At 42.2% G+C, this 24215-nt stretch overlaps 1 protein-coding gene across 3 annotated transcripts in view; it reads right to left on the reverse strand.

Moving 5' to 3' along the window:
- Positions 1 to 24215, reverse strand: part of USP9X (ubiquitin specific peptidase 9 X-linked) — a 342688-nt gene that overhangs the window by 55143 nt on the left and 263330 nt on the right. For all 3 annotated transcript variants that reach the window (XM_068269855.1, XM_068269853.1, XM_068269854.1), the window contains 6 exons: positions 19872 to 20622; positions 14414 to 14537; positions 11042 to 11267; positions 10809 to 10938; positions 9120 to 9305; positions 5077 to 5297 (listed from right to left, as the gene is read on the reverse strand). In XM_068269855.1, the coding sequence (XP_068125956.1) occupies positions 5077 to 5297; positions 9120 to 9305; positions 10809 to 10938; positions 11042 to 11267; positions 14414 to 14537; positions 19872 to 20622 (1638 nt within the window). The remainder of the gene's footprint in view (positions 1 to 5076; positions 5298 to 9119; positions 9306 to 10808; positions 10939 to 11041; positions 11268 to 14413; positions 14538 to 19871; positions 20623 to 24215) is intronic.

A 24215-nucleotide genomic window follows, 5' to 3' on the forward strand; every position in this document is an offset into this window, starting at 1 on the left:
TTTACTTTTTGACCACAAGATGGTGCTACTGAGACCATGTTTCTATTAATAGAACATGAAAGAACACAGAAGTGTCAGGTCTGAAAACTTGTTGACCTTAAAGAGACTCTGTAACGACAAAAAGATCCCCTGGGGGGTACTCACCTCGGGTGGGGGAAGCCTCAGGATCCTAATGAGGCTTCCCACGCCGTCCTCTGTCCCACGGAGGTCTCGCTGCAGCCCTCCGAACAGCCGGCGACTGTGCCGACTGTTCAATTCAATATTTACCTTTGCAGGCTCCAGCGGGGGCGCTGTGGCTGCTTTCGCTCCGAAGGAGGCGGAAATACCCGATCTCAGTCGGGTCCGCTCTACTGCGCAGGCGCCGGAGACTTGCGCCTGCGCAGTAGAGCGGACCCGACTGAGAACGGGTATTTCCGCCTCCTTCGGAGCGAAAGCAGCCAGAGCGCCTGCGCAGGAGCCTGCAAAGGTAAATATTACGTCACCGCTGTACGGAGGGCTACAGCGAGACCCCCGAGGGACGGCAGACGGCGTGGGAAGCCTCATTAGGATCCTGAGGCTTCCCCCATCCGAGGTGAGTACCCCCCAGGGGACGTTTTAACGTTACAGATTCTCTTTAACAAGCTCTCAGAAGACATGGGAACAGTGATCGGAATTGAGAAATGGGCGATTCTCACATCCCGATCACAGATGGAGGGGGCTGCGATGGGGGAGCTAAAGAAAACGGATCGGTAAGATAACCGTACGCATATCTACCCCCCTGATCCACATGTGAAGTTTAAAGGGGCGTAGATATGCATACCAAGGATCCTAAAGTGGTTACAGGGGCCTGAAGACGTCACCAGATCCATACAATATATAGGTGCACCTATAGGATGGTACAGGCTAGGTCCAGTCTACTGTGGCTTATGAGATTTTTAGATGGTTTTATTGTGGCTATGGTGTATTTAGTGTATTTTTGATATGGAAGTATATTGCCTTATATATAACCTTGCACTCCCTATTGTATATAGTTTGATAGTCCAGAAACTCATTGACCTTTTATACACACCCACTAATTACAAGCAAACAGATTACAGGTGAGGCCACAGAATATATTTGCGGTTATCTAGTGATGTATTATAAAAAGATCTTTTGGCATTTGGTGGAGCAGTGCATTTGGAATGCTTATGTGCTTTATAAAAAAAATGGTGACAATCCAATGCCCCATGATTGAAACTACATGAGCCAATTTTCTTGAAGCACCCACCACCACATATGGAGGGAAATTGAGGAGGGCGCGAGCTTCCTATGTGGTCAACCCAGAGATTTACTGGCCGCCATTTTATTGAGTACGTGCCACCGACTGCATGCAAGCAGCATCCCACCAGACAGTGTGCAGTGTGTTGCTCCAAGAGAGGTCCTGATGGGAAAAAAAGTCAGGAAAGAGACACACTTTTACTGCCCGGACTGCCATGTGGCCCTGTGTCCGGTCGTCCCTTGCTTCAACTTGTACCACACTACAGAACGGTTCTAGATAAATTATATTTTATTCTTTTATACCTGCATTCATATTTGAACAAAATGTTTCTCAGTGTTCTCCCCATACTCTTTTAGCCGGGTGCTCCACCCGGCTAGCTTTGGTAAGCACCCGGCTGTCATCAGCTCACGTCCTCCTATGCTGTAAGCAGACGTGCACAGAAGCACCGGCCTTGCATTCTCATCTCGCTGCACCCGGTTAATTTTTCATGCCGCCCAGCTATTTCATGCCACCCGGCTGGAAAAAATTTCCGGGGAGAACACTGGTTTCTGTTTGGGATTATTAAAATTAATTTTTAAACATGATTTTGTGTTTCAAGCTTTTATTATACTTAACATGTATACTAGACCCTTGCTTGACACATTTTGGTAAGTTACAGGAAAAAAAGTTATGAAAATTTGATCATTTTTTGCACAGAAATCCAGCAGAAACTGAACGCCAGGGAGGTTAAAAAAATAGGTCCGACATAACTGAAACATGTGCACATGGCTCAGGGCGTCCATTCAAGGTGACCTCACCGACATCAGTCTTATGGGCAAAGGTGTGGGTAGATGCTTCACAGATGGGCGGAGCACTACGCACCACAGGATACTCCGTTGCCTGGAAACAGTAAGGCTGTGGCTTGCACAGTTCTCTCTGATGAGCCTCTAACAACCTGGTACTTTCGGATCCATAAAGAAAAAAAAACAAAACACAAACATACGAGAGCAGCCATATGCCACTACTTTACTGGGTACATCCTCACATAATGTAAACGTGTCTCTTTACAGTAGTAAACTTAGCACGCTGGCTCTGTAAATAAAGCAAGAAGTCTGGGTAAAAGGACAGCTGCATTTTCTCATACCGAATGGGGCCTTTTTCCCGGACCTCCAAGTATGGCATCTCTTTCACAGAAATTGAGCATATGAAGGTGCAAGAGGGAGCACCGGGATGAGGTGGCTTTGGCATAACACGGCGTGCTGTCTCTACAATCAATACTGTAAAGCATGTTTCTCGACCCCAACAACACAGTTTTCCCACAAATCTTCTGGCCTCCCACCCTCCGATTTGTCAGGTAGGCCCATGTTCTGCACATTAGATCTGTGGTTTCTGTTTTCTAAGTAGTATTGCTGTTCACGGAGGATTTTCATTTCCAGTTGTGTGGCTGTAAGGGACGCAAGTGGTCCTCATATGTGCCAATCCGGCCTTCAGCTTCAGCCACTCTTGTCCACATATTCTGCCTCAGAGGCACTGCACCTATGTGCACAAACTTCTGAGTTACTCCTGTCTACATATTTTTGCCTGAGGAAGCTGGCTTGGAGACCCACGAAACGCATTGCATAGTTTGTCTGGAGTACTAATTAAACCTCGTCTTAAACCATACATAGTGGTTGTGTTTGGTGTTTTGGGGAGTTAAGTCCACCCTTGTCCCCCAAATTTTATTGGTTTTAAAAGTGAATTACTATTGTACTCTGCTAGCGCCTCTGTACCTACTACAAATATTGTTAGCCACCTGGTGGATGGGTGTGAACACCCGTTTCTTTCTACAGAGCGACTTTTTAGCCTGAGTGGGGGCACGTCGAATATCCCCATAAGAGATTCAGGTGGTTGCCTGAACGCGGCAACCCAAACTTGTGAGTGTAACCATATCTCCTGTACATTTCTCCATCCTATATTATCAATAATACACTATTGGGGTCTCTCGGTTGTGTTTTTTTTCTTTGTTTTACATGTATTACTTTTGATTCACGTACTTACATACGTGAATCGGAAATAATGACTGAGGACATCTTGTGGCCAAATAGTAAATTACATTTTGCAAAAAGGGTGTGTGCATCAACCAAGTGAACCCTTATATACCTGGCTTAGCAGATGAAGCCTAATTAGCTTATTCATGAGGCATAGCTCAAGCAAATCAGCATTCGCTTTTGCTTGCCAGGATATGCAGGGCTTTGCCAACTAATTCACCGCAAAATGTTTGCCCTGTGGGGGATTAGTTTGCGCAGCATTTAGCACTTATCCAGGATCTCCACGTGGAGGCCCCCCCAGGACTGGCGATCCTGGATAAGTGCTAAATGCTGCGAAAAATAATCCCCCGCAGGGCAAAAAATGTTTGCGGTGAATCAGTTGGCAAAGCCCTGCATATCCTGGCAAGCGAAAACGAATGCTGATTTGCTTGAGCTATGCCTCATGAATAAGCCAATTAGGCTTCATCTGCTAAGCCAGGTATTTAAGGGTTTACTTAGTTGATGCACACACCCTTTTTGCAAAATGGCTAATAGTAAATTACACCAAAAACCATTTTTATTTAATAAAAAACCCAATACGGACTTGTATAATTAACAATTTCCCTCCCACAGTACCCAAACTTTTTTTGTGTATAGGGGAAAAAAATAAAAAAACAAATATAACTATTATATTTAGTAACTGAACTTTTGTAATATTTATGTGAAGAGGGTATATTACTGTTAATTTTTAACCAGTTAATGACAACGTAAATTATAAACGTCCCGTTTGAGCCTGTTAACGGCAACAGGACATTTTAATAAGTCGCTCTTTCCCGCCACTGCTCCGCACGTGTGTGCACCGCTCCCGCCACAGTTTCCATCAGGACTCAGTGTTTCGCGATTGGGAAAGAGGTCCTCTACCCCACTAGCGCCATCTTGTGGCCAAAAAGTAAAATTACACATACACACACAATATTAATAAAATTAATAACTTACACTTCCAAATAAAATGTGTGGCTTTTATCCACAGTAGAACGTTTTATTTTAACACTAAATGGCCAAAACCTCAAATTTTTTCTTCATTTTTTTTCTTATTATTGCAATTAAAATGCTTTTAGAATAAAATAATGCTTAGCATAATGTACCTCCCAAAGGAAGCCTAATTGGTGGCGAAAAAAAAAAAAAAGATTTAAATCATTTCGTTGTGATTAATAGTGATTAAAGAGACACTGAAGGGAAAAAAAAATTATGATCTAATGATTTGTATGTGTAGTACAGCTAAGAAAAAAACATTAGCAACAGAGACACAAGTCTAATATGGTTTCCAGTAAAGGAAGAGCTAAGAAACTTAGCCATTGAGCTCCAGGACTTTCAAGTCCCAGAGAACTCTGCCAGACACTAGAGATAATAAGCTTTAAAAGACAATGCATATTTTTTTCCCTCTGCAGGGAAGATTTTCCAGAGCAGGCTAGTGATCTTTTGAACACATTTAGAATGCGAGTAGTGTCTAAACTGCAAACATTAGAGAATGATGCAATATTATAAAAAACACTATATAACTGAAAATAAAATTATATTTTCTTTGCTTCTAAAATTCTAGTAATTATCCGTATTACACAACCAATTCATCACAAATTTTTTTCCGCTTCAGTGTCTCTAAGTTATTGGCGAAAGAATGGGAGGAGCGCTTACAGGTAAAAATTGCTCTGGTCCTAAAGGTGTAAAACACTCAGTGGTCAAGTGGTTAATTAAATTAGAAGGTAAAATAATTTCAACAGTATGTGGACATTTCACAGCCACAATGAAAATTCAGGCAAAAAAAAAAAAAAAAAAAAGCAATCAGCAATAACTTACCTGCCATAGTAGCTCACTGAGAACTGTAGAAGAGAACTGTGGATTTTCCCAGCAACAGAATCGAAGAAGTTTGATCGTCTCTTCTGAGTTACTGCAGTCCTCAATTATCTTCTTTACATAACTGGTTTTCACAAATAACAATTCTGCCACATTCTGCTGCAGTGGCATAATAGGCTGAGATAGATTGGGATCTCCATATGGGTTAGACAGTGGTGGGTTACCTAGAAAAGGAAAGAAAGAAAATCTGTTTTACATTCATCTCCGATTACATCCTTCTTACTTCAGGTATCCTTTGAGCCACCAAGTTAAATACACAACAAGGATCAGCAAGAGATTCCAGCATAGAAATACAGCAGATTGCAACAGTCAGGCATGAAACTCTGCAAGAATGACTGCCTCTATTACCATGATCAACAGATGCAACCATCTCATGTAAGTTTTAACTGAATGTGTGCAGTCCATTGCAGCAGTTTGCAGCTTGAAAAGCATGCTGATGTTTTCTGCATGAAGACTATTGCGGCACATGATGAATGTACCCATGAAAAATATTGTCTGTGACAGGAAATGTGATAACTAATTGCAACTAATAATCTTCTTTAAAACCTTCAAAGGTGGCTAAAGTGGTCTGCAGGGGTTTCAATGCTTCTGCATTCATTGGAACATTCTGTAGGCCATAATCTAGGTATCCTATGACTGACACTGTGAGGATGACTTACTCCTATAATCACCTCCATGATTATCATAAATACCTGTGGAGCTATTACAAAAATTGTTTGGAAGAGCCACAAACTTATAGGGTTAGATGCCCACCAACCCCTCACAAACTTATTGGGTTAGAGCCTCTGGAGCTTGGCTCCATCACAGACCCAGACTTGTTATTGCTCCTTTTACTGACCGATGAAGCTGGATTAAACCTGTAAAAACGCATTGCAAACTGTAGAGTATTTATGAAATAAATTGTTGTGCAATAAAAAAACGATTTTTGGTGTCTTCTTGGAGGAGGTAAGGCCACTTCTACCTCCACTTTCTAAACAGCTTTTGATTGCTTTTATACTATTTTACCACCATTTCTCTGATCCAGTGGCGTACCTAGGGTATTTGACACCCGGTGCTGGATATCTACAGACACCCCCCCCCCCCCCAAATAAAAATGTAAAGTAGTGAGCGTGACAGCTAGGCATGGCTAGAGATGGTAGGATTAGCTTGTAAGATCCCCTGAGGACAGTCAGTGACATGACTATGTACCTTGTACAGCGCTGCAGAAGATGTCAGTGCTATATAAATACATAATAATAATATGGTAGGACATTAGACTATGACTGGTAGGATTAGAGTGTGAGCTCCTCTGTGGATAGTCAGTGACATGACTATGTACTCTGTAATGTGCTGCAGAAGATGTCAGGGCTATATAAATACATAATAATAATATGGAAGCACATTAGACTATGGTAGGATTACATTGTGAGGTCCTCTGAGGACAGTCAGTGACATGACTACTATGTACTATGTAAAGTGCTGCAGAAGGTGTCAGTGCTATATAAATACATAATAATAATATGGTAGGACATAAGACTATGATTATGGTAGGATTAGATTGTGAGCTCCTCTGAGGACAGTCAGTGACATGACTATATACTCTGTAAAGTGCTGCATAACATGTCAGTGCTATATAAATGCATAATAATAATATGGTAGGACATTACACTATTTCTATGGTAGGATTAGAGTGTGAGCTCCTCTGAGGACATTCAGTGACATGACTATGTACTCTGTAAAGTGCTGCATAACATGTCAGTGCTATATAAATGCATAATAATAATATGGTAGGACATTACACTATGTCTATGGTAGGATTAGAGTGTGAGCTCCTCTGAGGACATTCAGTGACATGACTATGTACTCTGTAAAGTGCTGCAGAAGATGTCAGTGCTATATAAATACATAATAATAAAGTAGGGCAATATGCTAGGCATACACGGTGCGTTCCGGTGGCTCGATTAGCCGCCGGATCGACTCCCGCCGCGTCCCCGCTTGTGCGCCCGAATCGATTACCGCTCGTCCCCGCCGGCGCCGCTTATCTTCCGCTCGATTCCCTGCCATTGTCCGCCCACGGGAATGGAGCGGGGAATCGATCCATTCGTGATCGGACCTGTAGGATATTATCAATCGAGCCAATCAGCGGCTCGATTGATAAGAAAGAAACGCACCGTGTATGCCTAGCATTACACTATGACTATGGTGGGGATTAGATTGTGAGCTCTTCTGAGCATAGTAAGGGACAGGACTATGTAAGGACCCTTTTACACTTAGCACAATCTGTTACGGTGCAATTACACCACAACTGCAGAGTAATCGCACCACAATGGTCCCAAAAGGTTGCATCGCATGGTATTGTTGCGGTATGACCATAAAGTGGCACGTACTTTACAATAAAAGTATGCCTCACCACCAGGTTAAGGGCGCATGACGCTCTGCAGTTATTGTGTCACCCCAATGAGACTCGCCACAACAAGCTACACCGCAATCAGTTTGATAGTCACATAGGACTATCACTGCTTTTGTGACAGGATGCAGCATTTCTTTTTAAAGCAATGCAGCGGCGTAAGTGTGAAAGGGGGCTATAGGTCCACTTAAATGCTAGCGCAATAACAATTATTATGGCACGTAGTATTTTTAGGGGTGGCAGAAAATAAACAGAGAGAAGAAAGGTGAGGGGGATAGGGGAGTGAGGAACAGATGGAAGATTGGAGAGACTGTATTGGCAATCTAGCAGGCTAGGCTGATACAGAATATTCAGCAGTCTCCAATCTCCCTGCAGCTAGGATGTGTGACAAGCTGCCCATATAGAGGGGACATGGCTCACTATACAGTGCTGAGCACTGGCAGGACAGCTCTCTGTGCTGCTGTAATCAGACACATAAGCACTTATCTGATAGTCACAGCCATAAACTTTAAACTAGGAGACCTGGGAAGGGAAGTCACCTGAAGCAGAGACGTTCACAGGGCTGTGACTGTGATATGTATAAGCTGGCCTGATCCTGTCCTGCAGCCCGCACTGCTGTCTTTCCTCTGCTTCCATAATGCAAGAGAGTGCAGAGCTCTGCAGCCCCTGTAACGACCTCTCCTCTGTACATTCCTCTGCCAGTTGTATCAGGCTGCAGGCAGCTCTTACCCTCCTATTTATAATTAATGTTAGCTGGATACCTGCTCTGGAGTCATGTGATCTAATGAGGATACAGGGTGATCTGTCACTACACCATACTGGACCCTCACGGAGCTCTCATACACTCTCTGTCTCTGCTGGCTGCTGCTGTTGCTGAAAGTTGTAAAGGATGAGTGGGCGGGCTCACTCCACAGTCTCCCTCTCTTTCATTGGCAGGAGAGAGGTGCCTGTGCAAAAGAGCCTTATGCTGATTGGATGGCGGGAGAGAGAGAGGGAGGGACAAACAGAGGAGGATGCCTGGAACTTTTTCTGGCTCAGCCGATCGTTGATCAGCCTCCCTGTACTGCGGTGCGCATTGTTACACAGTTTAGTGTCATTTCGATGGTTGGCAGCCCTGTTATGAACGAGTCTCTGGGCTTGCCTTTTTGACACCCCTTTGTAGGCTGACACCCGGTGCGCCACGCCCCCTGCCGCCCTATTAACAGAACGCCACTGCTCTGATCTACAGAGAGCGACTTCTGAGTGGGGTCAGGTCTAATCTTCCCACCTGACAATGCAGTGGTTGTCTTTGCAGTCATCCTGGTTTGTGAGGATTCATTCACTTTGTTTTAATTTGCCTTTGGTATCTAACGTTACTACACTATATTGGGCTCTCTGTGTCCTCTTGTGGTTAACCACTATAGTCCTTGATGTCAAGCTGTGCACCAAATAGGTGCACACTTGCGAAGAGGAAGCCACCTAAGGACTAAATAGCCATAGCATGTACCAACCAGCATTTAACCTCTAAACAATTGTTGCCAATATGTAAAATGCAGTGCTTAGCATCCACAATTATAATTTTTTTTTTTAAAAGAGGATGCTGAAGTCATAAGGAAATTACCATTAATAGAAGACTGCATACGCGATGATACATCGCAACAACGGATAAGCTGTGACACAACAGTGTACAATTTGCCCAATTCAGCATACTGGTATTTGATTGGAGGACCAGGCCCTTCATCCATTGCTACTAGCATAAAGGTTGCAGGCACATTGAGTTTCAAGAGCTGGGTCTTTTCTTGCATGCCTGAAAAAAATAAATACAATTTTATAAATAAAATGCAGACCGCATGTAAAGCTTTTCAACATTTTTCGAAAGCCATGAAACTTTGCAACTCACAAATTAGGGCACAATAAATGCTCTAGTGCTTGCAGTAGTGTGGCAGATATTTGGTGCCCTCCACAGTGTTCCCTTAATTATAGTGTTTCAGTTATCAGGATCCCCATATTTCTCCCATTATTGGAGAGCTCCCCTTAATATCCCTGTTCATACATTACTCCCCCATGTACCTCTGTTTTCCCTGCTAGTGTCCAACTATAGCACCCCAATATTGTAATGCTCCTCTATAGATGACTACTATACTTCCCTCAGTGTTCCCTCCTAGTATCCCTATCGTTTTTTTGCCTATAGCAGTCCACTCCACTCAATTATTACAGTGAGCTCAACTAGGATCCTAAGTTATATTATTCCCTTCTAGTATTCCTACATTAGAGCATCCCTCATAAAACTGCTCCTGTTAGGGTTCCTGATTGTGCTCTAAGGATCATGCCTAAAACATGCAGGCTGTTAGCTGAGTGGCAGGGGAAATATGCTCTGTGGGATACTTTGCCAAGACAGCCTGGGAAGATTAGTGCCATGCACATAAATAAGTCTTTAAAGGAGTTCTTTCGCGAAAAAAGTAGGCAGTTAAAAAATGTGACAGATGACAGGTTTGGGCCAGTCCATCTTTTTAAGGGGGATTCTCAGGGCTTTCTTTGTTTTTGCAACTGTTGTTCAGGAAATGCTGTTGAAATCTAACTGACATAATAGTGTGCAAGTGATTAGGGAGGCCGACTGGTATCTTGCTATTTTGGCAGTTAAACTGTTGTTCAGGAAATGCTGTTGAAAACAAAGAAAGCCCTGAGAATTCCCCTTAAAAAGATGGACTGGCCCAAAACCTGTCATCTGTCACATTTTTTTAACTCCCTACTTTTTTCACGAAATAACCCCTTTAAGGATTTTGGCAAACTGAAATACATGGTGTAAAGCTATTCTGTATCATATTCATGTTCCACAATTATCTGAAGCTTTTACCAGTATTATTTACTGGAATAATATAAAAAAAAGTAATAGCGTACACATGACTAAAGCTAACTAAAGTGCTGAAACAAAAAATCCAACCTATATTTATGCGTGGAATAAAAACATTTGTTTATCCATAGCTATTAGATGCAATAAATCCTGAACATATTACGGTTTATAGCCTTTCAGAAAAACGAGCATAGATCAAATTTTTGTCAGAAGTTACCCTTCTTCCAATACATGCTTTATAATAAAAGTATTCATGGTTCTGAGTATAAGTAGGAACGACTGCAGAGACCAACTTGGAGGACCTATTTGGAGCATGCGTGTGCGTGCAAAGATATACTGTGCATATTTTAAAGGGTCTAAAATAAAAGTTTAATTTCAGAAAAAAAAAAATAAGAAAAAACAAAAAATCTATAAATTTTGTAGCTCAAGTAGTGGGATGAATACAAGCAATCTTCTCACCAAGGTTGGCATACATAACGAAAAGGTTGAAATATTGTTGTAGATGACGGCCATGCTCAGACACTTCTCTTCTGAGAAGGTTCAGGACAGCTCTCAGTAACTGGTCACTCAGACTCAAATTATCATAAACCTAGAAAAGACACCACAATCATTTTTGAGACAAAACATTATGTTTAGAACTTCCCTAAGCATAAATAAATCCATTAATGTTTTATCAATTAAAGTGTATACACCTGACTTGATGGTCCAGGAGAAGCAAAAGGTAAGGTGCAAGGTCCATCTTGTAAAGAAAAATGTGCAATAAATACTACAAGTTTTGCAAAAGCTCCCCTGACTTCAGCACTAGGACACTCCAAAAGATATTCAGAAAAGCGATTTGGGTAAGCAAAAAGAACTCCATGTGCAAACCAATAGCGGACATTCTTGCTATGGCGGAGCAAGATGCACAATGCATCATACCTGTGAGATAATGAAACAAATATTAAACAAACATTAAGATTACAACAAGTGTCTAGTTATTTTCATCCTAAATATTGCAGAATGATCGTAGTTCAGATACATTTTTTTAAGCTGAACTTCAGGCTTTAGGTGAAAAGCCTTTGACGATAAACACTTTTCCTGAAACCCCACAGAGATGAAGTGTAGCACTCTCCTAAAGGACACCTGAAGTGAGAAGTATATGGAGGCGGCCATATTTATTTCCTTACAATACCAGGTGGACTACCTAGAACGTGGATGACCAATTGGCAACTACATGCTGAAGGTTTCAGTGATGAAGTATAACTATATTGGCCACGTCTACGCAATTCAATAACAGATCAGACTCGTAAGGCCCCTGCTGAGTTTGGTCTGATGATGAGATGCGTAAGCGTGGCCAGTATACCAGATGCTGCATATCACACACACACACACACACACACACACACACACACACACACACACACACACACACACACACACACACACACACACACACACACACACACACACACACACACACACACACACACACACACACACACACACACACACACACACACACACACACACACACACACACACACACACAATATTGTGCAGAGTAGTAATTAAGAGACAGCTTTGGGTGCAATACATTTTATAAAACAAGAACTATGACAGGATGCTATATGAAGAGAAGCTTGAGCAGAGGAGCCAGAATTGAGTAAAAACGTTTGAAAAGGGCAGCAGTGGTGGGCTTACCTCCCCAACAAGTTAAACACAGACTGTGTTGATTAAAGTTCAACAAAGATACCATTTAAAGGGGCGCTATGGTGAAAATTAGGTGTCTGCCATAACCCGGTTATCATGTACCTAACACTAGGAGCTTCAGATGCCAAGCAGTTTATTTTTTTTTAAATGTGTCTTTGACAGGTTATACAGAGCAGATGCAGATATCCCTCCCGACGCATCTAAGCTAAGCGACGTGTTATCCCCCTCTGCTAAGTCAGGCTAAGTTTAACAGCCGATTTATCCTCTCTCTCTCTCTCTCTGGTGTATGGGACATGCAGGCTGTTACATAGTTACATAGTTATTTGGGTTGAAAAAAGACATACGTCCATCGAGTTCAACCAGAGAACAAAGTACAACACCAGCCTGCTCCCTCACATATCCCTGTTGATCCAGAGGAAGGCAAAAAACCCTTACAAGGCATGGTCCAATTAGCCCCAAAAGGGAAAAAATTCCTTCCCGACTCCAGATGGCAATCAGATAAAATCCCTGGATCAACATCACTGGGCATTACCTAGTGATTGTAGCCATGGACGTCTTTCAACGCAAGGAAAGCATCTAATCTAAGCCCCCTTTAAATGCAGGTATAGAGTTTGCCATAACTACTTCCTGTGGCAATGCATTCCACATCTTAATCACTCTTACTGTAAAGAACCCTTTCCTAAATAAATGGCTAAAACGTTTTTCCTCCATGCGCAGATCATGTCCTCTAGTTCTTTGAGAAGGCCTAGGGACAAAAAGCTCATCCGCCAAGCTTTTATATTGCCCTCTGATGTATTTATACATGTTAATTAGATCCCCTTTAAGGCGTCTTTTCTCTAGACTAAATAAACCCAACCTTTCTTGGTAAGTGAGACCTTCCATCCCACGTATGAATTTTGTTGCTCGTCTCTGCATCTGCTCTAAAACTGCAATATCTTTCCTGTAATGTGGTGCCCAGAACTGAATTCCATATTCCAGATGTGGCCTTACTAGAGAGTTAAACGGGCAATATCATGCTGTGTGCTGGGGAAGTTCACAACATTGCAAACAGAACAGCCGAGTGAGTGTAAACGGGACTGTAAAGTCATTTACCTTGCTTATTTGTTTATCTAACATCTTCAGCATTCCAGCGTCAGCTTCAGCAGAGAGAGAATTGCTATGGAGCAGCCCCAGTCAGCAGAGGAAGGGGGAATGGGCAGGATCTCTGCATGAGCTCTGTATAACCTTCTCAAGCATTTAAAAAAGCAAAAGCCGCTTGGTTTTTGATGCTCCTAATTTAGGTAAATGCTAAGAGTGTTATGCTCATGGTAACGTGCCCCTTTAAGTACTCCACAATGCAACGTGTTTCGCAAGTTCTAGCCCACTTCATCAGGCAATTAAAGGAGTAAAAACTAGTACAAGTATGGGTCCAAGCCAAACGCCTCTGGCATTAAACGGTACTTAAACTGTATCTTTGTTGAACAGTCTGTGTTTTATCTGTTGGGGAGGTAAGCCTACCAGTGCCGCCCTTTTAAAACGGTTTTACTCTATTCTGGTGCCTTTGTTGAAGCTTTTTATTTCCTATCCACAGAGAGCCACTTCTTAACCTGAGTGGGGTCAGGTTATAACACTCCCAACTGCCTATACAGTGGTTGCCTTTGTGGTAGCCTACGTTTACGAGTATATACTCTTATCCACCTTACTTCTACCAATTGCTTCTTGAATATGCTACACTATTTTGGGCTCTCTGTGTTCCTTTTTCTCCATCTGCAAGTTTGTCATGACAGGATGTTCAGGGTAACCAGCACAAATACTTCCCGCTCATGATGCCTTGAGTTTAGCTATACAAGGCTAACTGAAGACTGACACATGCTAAACGGTTATAAATACCACATGACTAAGGTGAGTGACCATCAGCTTAGTGAAGAAGGAATGGCACAATATCACAAGCCTAGGAGCGTTTTCCCACTGTTCCGATCCAATTTTCAGAATGTATGCATTCAGCCAATCGCGCCACCACCAGAATAAGAGAAATCATGGTGCATAGATCCATTGACATTGCCACTAAGAAATGCGATTTTCTTCCCTAAACACAAACTGTCCTTACTGCATTTTTTTCCTTTTGCATTCCGCATTTTTTTCCACCAACTGTAAATTGGTTACCATATATACTCAAATATAAACCAAGGTTTAAACCAATTACGGTACTTCATGCACTGCTTATTTGATTACATTTTCTTGTTTGTTTTTTTGGCACACATGAATGTAATAGAGTTTATAACACCCACGCAAACTGTACTTAATACCTGTGCTTCTTTAAACGTATTATCCTAAAGTGCGTTATTATATGCTACCATTAAACAATACAAACACATTAGAATAAAGTGACAATTTACCAGTCACTGGCAGGACCACGAACAACCTTCTTTGTATGAAATCCTGAAGTAAACAGGAATTTAGCAGCAAGCTGTATACTAATCATTGTTATTTCTTCTGGCTCGGGCATCAAATGTTCTTGTCCTGCAAAAAAATAAAAAAGGTGTTTTCTAATTACAACAATTCCTTAATATTTAGGTAGAGTAGAGTAGAGTAGCCCTCCCCCCCCCACCCCCCAAATATGAACTCCAAGCCCCATTTCAGGCATTATTGTGTTCCTAGATCTGTGCATGCACTCGGCTGTAGAGCTTGTTTTTGTCCTTGTATATAAGGCTGATTATCTGAATCTAGCACAATACTTGATCAGGAACCCAGTCACTGCCCAAGCATTGCACAACAGGCAGCAATTTTCACAGACAGATTTAGTCTTCAGGTAGTGTTCACTAAAAGAACAATAAAGGGAAATTAGGTTCATTCTTAACCTCCTGATTGTGTTTGCAATCCCTTGTGACCCACTTGTACCTCTTCTGGCTCCCGTTTACCCCTCATTGAATCACTCGTGTCCCCCCTTTGCCTCATTATACCTCTGTCGCCCTATGGCCCCTTGTGTCCTCCTGTGACCACCTCTTGTGGCCCTGTTGTATCGCATTTCCCCTGTGAGCCCCTTGTACCTCTCGTCTCGCTGCAGCAGAGATCAGCGTTCAGCATGCACAGCAGGCTCTGAGAAGAACCAGAAACCGTTGCATGGGCTGGGGTACTGGGGAATGGGACAGTCTGCGAGCTGCCCAGTGACAAGCAGAGCAGATGACTGCAAGAGGTGGAGCAGGAGACTTGCTGTTTCCACTGGACAGTGCACAACCCCAAGGGGGCTAGGGAGCACAGAACAGGGAGTCCCCCCCCCCCCCCCCCCATCCGTGGCATTCATATCGGTGGGTTTTTGCAAGTCGGAGATTCCCTGCATTCAGAACAAAAGAGCCACTCACTTTTTCTCCCCAATGTTGGGGAAGAAAAGGTGTACCTTATTGTTTGAAAAAAAACTAATAATAAATGCTACAGAGCTTAAAATAGTAAAATGCTTGGACTCCCAGTGTTCATACCTTCTTTCCAGAGAACTGTAATTAATCAAATAATGATAACATTCCTTTGCTGGCAACAGTGCTTATAATCAGAGATGGCTTCTTCCAGAAAAAAAGAAAAAAATCCTAACTAAACATTTATGGGAAAAAATCCCTCTGGGGGATATTAAACAGTAATTTAACAAAATAACTTTGTAGCACTCATGTTTTGTTGTTATTGTGCTATTGAGTACTGATACTGACTTTGCTTTAACTATTTAATTTTGGTCTTTTTTTTTCCTTTTCCAACTTCCCTGGCAGTATGATAATTTCTGGATTTTACGGTCTGAAAGCAGTATAGTTTTTTCACAACCGTTAGATCCTAAAAGCAGGAAAAAAACCATACCACAGTGAGATCTGTGGAAACCCCTGCCCAGACTTCCCTCCCTGGGATCCAGCACTGCAATTCTCCCTCCGTCCGCCAGGTCGCATTGTACCCCTATAGTAAGATCAACGTCTGTTGTCATGATGACAAACAGCAATCTCAGAGGGATCGAGAGTCTCCGAGGACAGGAAGAAGAATAGCTGCCAGCGTCTGGATCTCGGGGGAGGAGAGTTAGAAACTCCGCCGCGCTGCGCCGTCTCCCCATACCTCCCGGCAGCTAACCCGAGTCAGGTTCTTTCCACTCTGAGCCTGACTCTGGATTACCACCTAGAAGGTTAATTTAGCAAATTCCATTTTAAGTTGAATTATTAAACAAACATATGGGAACCACAAGCAATTAGGGTAGGACTGATATTTTACTATCAGCAATCGGAACATCTAACAATATTCCCCCTGGCACTATTCTCCCAGCCCTTCTAAATACCTAACATTAAAGGGAACCCACGGAAAAAATAAACTAATGAAATAAACGATTGTATCTATCTTCCTTCTCCTAAAAATGACTTTTTAAGCCATTCCACAGTTTTATTTTATGTTTAAATCTACTTTTTAAGTTTTAACTGTTTTATTGTTTTTGCTCAATGACTCATTCATTGAAGTATGCCAGAGCTAAAATCTATGAACTATTGACCCCTTTATCTCTTTCCTGCTCTCAGAAGCCATTTTCTGCTAGGAAAAGTGTTTTATAGTTGGAATTTCTTATCAGTGAGGGTCACACTGTAGTCACCTTCTGTCTGAGTCAGGACTGAGTCAGCCACTTACATACCTGATATTTAACTCTTTCAGGCAGAGAACGGAAGGAAAAAAAAACAAAAAGGAACACAGCATAGTTATTTGTGTGCTAGGCACTGTACATACCCATGTCTGTCTCATGTCACCTCTGGTATCCTTTAACACTACTACTGAAGCATGTTCCTGCCCCAATTCCCTACATTCTCACCCTCAACTTTTTACCTATCCTCCTAATACCCTGTCCCCACACACTACTCACCTTCTACTTAAAAAAGCTGAATGGCTTTGTGCCACAATGAACAGCTAAACAATAGCAGATCAGTTATCTTTTGCCAATGATTTTAGATGAGCGCTGGTGCTCGGCTATTCAACAGTCCAATGCTCGTACCCGCCTCATGCACCTCAGCACACACAGCCATTACACTGCATTGTAGTCTATGTCAGTTGGCTGTAATAGCTGATGGGCTGAGCAACCAGCTCAGAGCATTGCACCCTGATCCTTGAGTTAAGGAGGACTAAAGGTGGCCATACACTGATAGATTTGCAGCAGATTCGAACATCAGATTCCTGTCAGATTTGACCTGACAGGCATCTGACAGAAATCTATCTGATGTGTGCCACATACTAGGAACATATTTCCAATACATTTCAGAAATTCAAGATTTCTATTTCAAATCTATTGAAAATTGATCTAAAGGCATTACTGCACCATTAGATCCAACGCAACTCTACGGGTCATCGATCTGCTACCAGCAGCAGATCGACCTAGATCTTCCATCCTGTCAGATCAAATCGGCCGCAAATCGATCGATCCGCAATCTATTTCCAATCGATCTATTTGATCGATCGAAGGCTGAAATAGACTAGTGTATGGGGCTCTTAAGACAGACACTTGTGATCATGACAAACCAGATCCAGTGGAAGTCGGCTATAAAGGTGAAAACCATCCTTTTTAACAGAAACTAATTCACAGTGGTCTGGAATTAAACGCTCTCCATAATATACAAATTCAAACCGAGATCATCAATCTGGCAGGATAAATTATGCTTTCTTATAGCCACTGAAGCAGTACACTGTTCTAAAGGACTTCCAGGACTTCATACAGTATTTAATTTGTTCAATGCTTTTCCAAGAAGTATATATACAAAACAACATTTCTAACAATGCACTGCACTGAAGAAAAGGTTTCCAGTACTTCCAAGTTTTTGCATGACAAAGAGATCCCCAGGATACCACGCAACTCTTTTTAAAGCATTAAAAAGAAAAAAAAAATTACACACATTTACAAAGCTGCAGAATAAACTAAAGGGAAAACAATAGTTCATAGACTGTTGATCCAAGATGAACAGAAAGAGAACATCTCAAGAGGGAAAGAGGACCTGGGACATGTGACTTACACTACTATACACTTATAGATTGCCAGCCAATGAGACAAAATGATCGATTCGTCTCAGAAAGGAATCAATTCAAGAACAACTCAGTTTCTACTGCACACTGCATATTGATTTTTAATAGATTCCAATAGGAAATTTGCTGAAAATTGAGTTGCAGCGTTGCACTCTTGGATGCAATGCAATTCTATAGGCTGTCAATCTACCAACAGTTTCTGACCTCAATAAGTCTATATCGTCCATCCTATATGATGAACACTTGATTGAATTGAAATTTGATCAAAATAAACTGAAAGTTGATCGATCTGACATTTTGGGAGAATTAATTCCTTGCAGATTGAGTTTGCAGGGACTCGAACAGAAAATCAATAAGTGTATGGGAACCTTTATATTCTAAAACAAAGAAACATAGAAAAAAGGTAAGACAATCAATGGATTACATTATTTAGTCCCTTCCATTTGTACCATTTTGCGAAAAAATTCTTCACAAAATGTTGTACTTCCAAGACCCACAACAACATTTACAAATTCCTTGTAAACTTTGTAAGGCTGTTGTTATTTCTAAATGAAACTGGAGTTTCACATGGTGATGTGAAAATGTAGAGAAGGATACTTCAATGGTGTGATGGTTGCTTTATGTGAGACCAACCACTAAATAAGTGACAATTTCAAACCGCATGAGGCAGGAATTACAATTCACACTCATGGAATTAGAAAAGTAGGAAAAATGGAATTCATAATGGAAGAAGACTCCACCTAGATAAGCTGCAAACTTGGCTTTAGATCACAGTAAATGCAAGCATGACATTTCAGCTGTCAAGACCTTCATCAAAGAGTAACTGTCAGGCATAAAATCAAAAATAAATTCTTTATTTTTATTTGGTAAACAAGTAATAATGATGCTAACCAGGCAATCCAAAAGTTAAAATCTCTATTACTTTTCTTGTTGATAAATGATCATTCCCCAGTTTACCTGACTTATTTGGTACACACAAAATTTGGTACACAAAAAGGACGTTGCAGGGCATGCTGGGTTGTCCTTTTTTGCTTCTGTACTTCCCCTCAGACTTAACTAATGCAGCCTGATTGGCTGAAGCTTCTTTACCTACGGTTTTCCCCTCCCACACCTCTGTTCCTCTCTGTTTGACCAATATTTCTCATGCTGAGACAATGCACTTTCTATAGTGAAGGGCGGGCAAATCAGGCGGAGGAGACTAAGGGAGGAAATGACATCAGAATTGGCTTCAAAATAGCCACACTTAAAATGGGAAATGCTAAGAAGGATTTTCTCTTTTTTTACTGTAGAATAATCACTAAAATCAAAACGTGGACAGTGCAATACATATTTAAGTAGAGCAAGAATGTATCCACTCATAAATGTGTTTTTCTAAAATAGTATGGCTGACAGCTCTAAGTGCACTTGAAGGTCTTTATGGACGAAACATGATGCTTGCGGTTACTGTGATGTAAAGTAAACCAATCCAGGTGGAATACTATTGGTTTTTCCTCCACTTACATGATCCATCAGGGATCTAAAGCCTACTGTTTTGACTCCTTGGTACGTAACAGTGTATGGCAGTTGAGTAAAATTGCAAACCATTTGGATGAAAAAATGAAATTCACCATGTTGTATCGCTAACTATAAGGCACAACAGATTCAAGTCATCAGATGAAATATATCATCATAAAGTGAAGGCTTCCCTTCAAACTCAAACACAACTGTTTGATCCCTACACCTATGTTCAGAAACTTTCAAAATGAATCATATGACTTAACCTGCTAATTTATCGGTATTGCCTAAAGCCAGACAGGAATATATATATATTTATTTAAAAGTAGAAATTTTACTACAAACCTGGGGGAGGGTTCAGGTAGACGCTGTTGCAAGTTAGTAACTTCTTTATGAATTGAAAATATTCTAAGCTGAACTGCATTCGATTATGCATGAACTGGACATTTTGCTTGCGTACACTTCTCTCAATGGCTGATGGCATCTTTATCTGGTGAGGTTTTGAGGTGATTGTAAGTTCATTTATATATTTGATCAACTCATTGTCTTTGTCTAAAGTGTCCATACGTTCATAAAAAAGAATGTAGGCATTCCACCACCTTTTCTGACGTCGGTATGACATTCTTTTCATCATGTGATCAAATACTTCCCCCATGTACTCTCCACCAAAACACTGGTTCTTCATTTCTTCATCATCATCCATTTTGCATTCTGTGACATCACCATCATCGAACTTATACCACCGATTTTTTTCACCATCTCCTCCATTTCTCTGGATTATGTAAGAATAGTAATGACCTCCACTGGCCTGCCCACTGTGTACCAACACCCCAACCAGTCTGTATTTAGTGCTTCCAGTTGGCTCTGTTTCAGTCTGTTCGTTGGGGATCACCTGATTCTCAACATTTACATCATCTCCTTCCAACTTTGCTACGCCAGCCACTGTATAGGGCCCCATGTCCAACTCTCGTGGAAACTCAAAATAGTCATTAAATTTAATTGCACATTCCCTTTCCCAGTCATAGTCAAAGCGCTTCAGCTGGATGGCCAAAACAGGAGGCAGCTTCTTGATCAGCAAACGCTTCACTGTATCAACCTAAGGGGGGGGAGAGAGGGGGAAAAAAATTAGGAATAGTATGTCCAAAACAGAAAGGACTTAAGTTGTGCAACTGGAACTTGAATATTACAATACTATACAACAGAATTTTTTATTTTTGTTAATATAAACGGTTACTGTCCCAACTACATAAACAGATTCTGACTTTGGTTCTAACAATTAGGCTGTCCAGAAATAGTTAGGTGTTTGAAAGGACACCTAAAGTGAGCGATATGGAGGTTGCCATATTTATTTCCTTTTTAACAATGCAAATTGACTGGATGTCCTGCTGACGGCAGGACAGCCAGCTCCGCCTACCGCTGCCGTCATTCCATCGCTATCCAGCGATTGGTAAAGCTGTGTGCACGGCTCGCTCGAGTGGATCCGCCCCCCGCTCATTAACAATACATATTCACTGCTTCTGGCCAATCGGCGCACAGCGGTAGGCGGGCCAGACAAGCGTACAGACAGCGCCAGGCACTATGAAAACTTCAGATAGTGACGATCACCAGATCGTCTTCACATGAACCGCCCCCCGCCCCTTAAAGAGAAACTCCTACCAAAAATTGAACTTTATCCCAATCAGTAGACGATACCCACTTTTACACGAGAAATCTATTCCTTTTCACAAACAGACCATCAGGGGGCGCTGTATGACTGATATTGTGGTGAAACCCCTCCCACAAGTAACCCCTCCCGCAAGAAAAGTTCGAACTTTTGTGGGAAATAGCTGTTAACTGCCAAAAACCATGCAGCAGCTACATCACCTGCCAACAGTAAAATGTTCACTGGTGTTCCTCTTTAAACTCCAGTGAACATTTTACTGCTGGCAGGTGATGTAGCTGCTGCATGGTTTTTGGCAGTTGGAAACAGCTGTAAACCGCTATTTCCCACAATGCAGCAAGGTTCACAGACAGGAAACTGCCAAGAGTACGTTCTTTTCTTGTTCTTGTGGGAGGGGTTTCACCACAATATCAGCCATACAGAGCCCCCTGATGAACCACTTGTGATGAGGTATCAGCTACTGATTGGGATAAAGTTCAATTCTTGGTCGGAGTTTCTCTTTAAGCAATCGTCCGCCCTAAGTACCTGGCTAAACTATACTGGGGGCATTGTGAATTTAGTGCTAAAGCTCGATTTGAAAAAAATAGTGAAAAATCAAATTTTTGAGCAAAAAAAAAAAAAAAAAAAAAAAAAAACACGCAATTTCAATTTTTACCTAAAATCGTGCAGCCCTAGCCTATGGAGACTTTCACCCTTATTGCGGTGCACCGGAAGTATCCGAGCCAACGCAAAGGCAACAACTTGTTACCGCAAACGCCACACTTAAAGAGTCTGAAGCGAGAATAAATCTCGCTTCAGACCTCATAGATAGCAGGGGCATGTGTGCCTCTGCTAAAACGCTGCTATCCCGCGGCTTAACGGGGGTCCCTTACCCCCCAAATCCCCTCCGTACAGTGGGGGATCTCTTCCGCATTGAGGCAAGGCTAACCGCTGCAGCCCTGCCTCACGCGCGTCTATCAGACGCGTACCTCCGCCTCTCTCCCGTTGTCCTCAGTCTTCCTTCGCTGAGAGGGGCGGGGGAGAGGTGGCGATGCGCCGCTGATAGACGCGCTGTGAGGCAGTGCTGCAGCCGTTAGCCCTGCCTCCAGGAGGAGCAAAATCCACGACCAAGTTGGTCGTGGATTTTGCAAGGGGGATTTGGGGGTGAAGGGACCCCTGTTTAGCCGCGGGATAGCAGCGTTTTAGCAGGGGCACACATGCTCCTGCTAACTATGAGCTCTGAAGCGAGATTTATTCTCACTTCAGAGTCTCTTTAAGGCACAATGCTTGGGGTAATTGAAGTCTATGGGCAATGCAGGTAGTGTAAACGACATGGTGTGGTACTTTGCGGCGCGCAGACAGAAATCCCAGTGAAATACAGTACTTCCTGACCAACAGCTAATTCCAATATTTGACATTTGCTACTACAACAGTAATTAACAAAAGTTTGCTCCTCATGTCAGCTGTCAAAGGAGGGGGTTTACCCCTTAAAATACATTTCCAATACCACATTTGAAAAAGTGAGGTGGATCTCTAACACCAATACTACATCAATAAAAACCTGACAGATGGTCTGGTACCATAAAATCCAAAAAATAAATTTGTGTCTTGAGTTCCACTTTAAGCACAGAAAAATACTGAAAACATGCAGTTGTGTATATACTTGCAAAACGGTTAATTAGAAAGTATATGTATAAAAAAATAAAATACAAAGGGTATTTGTACAAAATATGGCCTCTGAGCTTAGGCCTGATGCACGAAGCGGCAGTACTGGTACTCGCGGCAGGGAAAGGGAAGGCACACATTACCAGTGTACTGTCAGAGCTTTGAACCATATAGGAGAAAAGCGTTACAGAAATGTTATTGTTACTGTGAGTGTTGCTTTGGTAACCCTTTTCTACACTTGCAACTAACAGGGGTAACACACACTTCCCCACTGTCGTTCGCCAACTGCGCATGGCAATTTCACTGCTGCTATGTGCATCAGACTAAATTAGCTCAACACTCGCAAGTAAAACTTAATGCATGCATCTATACAGCAAGTGTTAAAGAGAACCCGAGGTCTGTTTAAAGAATGTTATCTGCATACAGAGGCTGGATCTGCCTATACAGCCCAGCCTCTGTTGCTATCCCAAACCCCACTAAGGTCCCCCTGCACTCTGCAATCCCTCATAAATCACAGCCATGCTTTGAGGGTGTGTTTACATCTGTAGTGTCAGTCTCAGCTGCTCCCCCGCCTCCTGCATAGCTCCGGTCCCTGCCCCCGTCCCTTCCCTCCAATCAGCAGGGAGGGAAGGGATGCAGGCGGGGACTGGAGTTCTGCAGGAGGCGGGGAGAGCAGCAGACTGACACTATAGAGATAAACACAGCCAGCTCTGACAAGCTGTTTGTCAGCAGCGTGGCTGTGATTTATGAGGGATTGCAGAGTGCAGGAGGACCTTAGAGGGGTTTGGGATAGCAACAGAGGCTGGGCTGTATAGGCAGATCCAGCCTCTGTATGCAGATAATATTCTTCAAACCCACCTCGGGTTCTCTTTAAAATGCACAATGCATTTTAAAAATAAGACGTTAAAAACAAAAACCATAAAACTACCATCCGTTTGTATAATCAGTGCTTAATGGGGGATTACACTATACATTTTATGAAGGCAACCATTGCCAGCACAACCTTAAATAAAAAAAAATAAAAATGAATAGCCAGCTTATAAAGTTATCCTCTGACTGACATACATTTTAAGATATTGATCTAGAATACACCTAATTTTATTAATTACATGTGAATTATAGGTATGGGTGCATCCACACGCACAATTACTGCCTCCCGCGGTGTGAAGGTTTCAGCTAAATGCTGTACAGGCACATTGCTAGCTTACGTGGGAGTGTTAAGGAAGAGAGCAATAAGCTTGTCCAATGCGATCCAGTACTCCAAATCACGGAGGATTGGGTCGGCTGTTGACACACCAGATTCTCAGCAGAAATTACCCCAAAAAGCCATCTTGGCCAAGAAACATCTCGTTTGTGTACAAGGCTTTAAGGTGCATACACACTTA

This window comes from Hyperolius riggenbachi, chromosome 2 (genome assembly GCF_040937935.1).
Source record: "Hyperolius riggenbachi isolate aHypRig1 chromosome 2, aHypRig1.pri, whole genome shotgun sequence".
In the NCBI taxonomy this organism is placed as follows: domain Eukaryota; kingdom Metazoa; phylum Chordata; class Amphibia; order Anura; family Hyperoliidae; genus Hyperolius; species Hyperolius riggenbachi.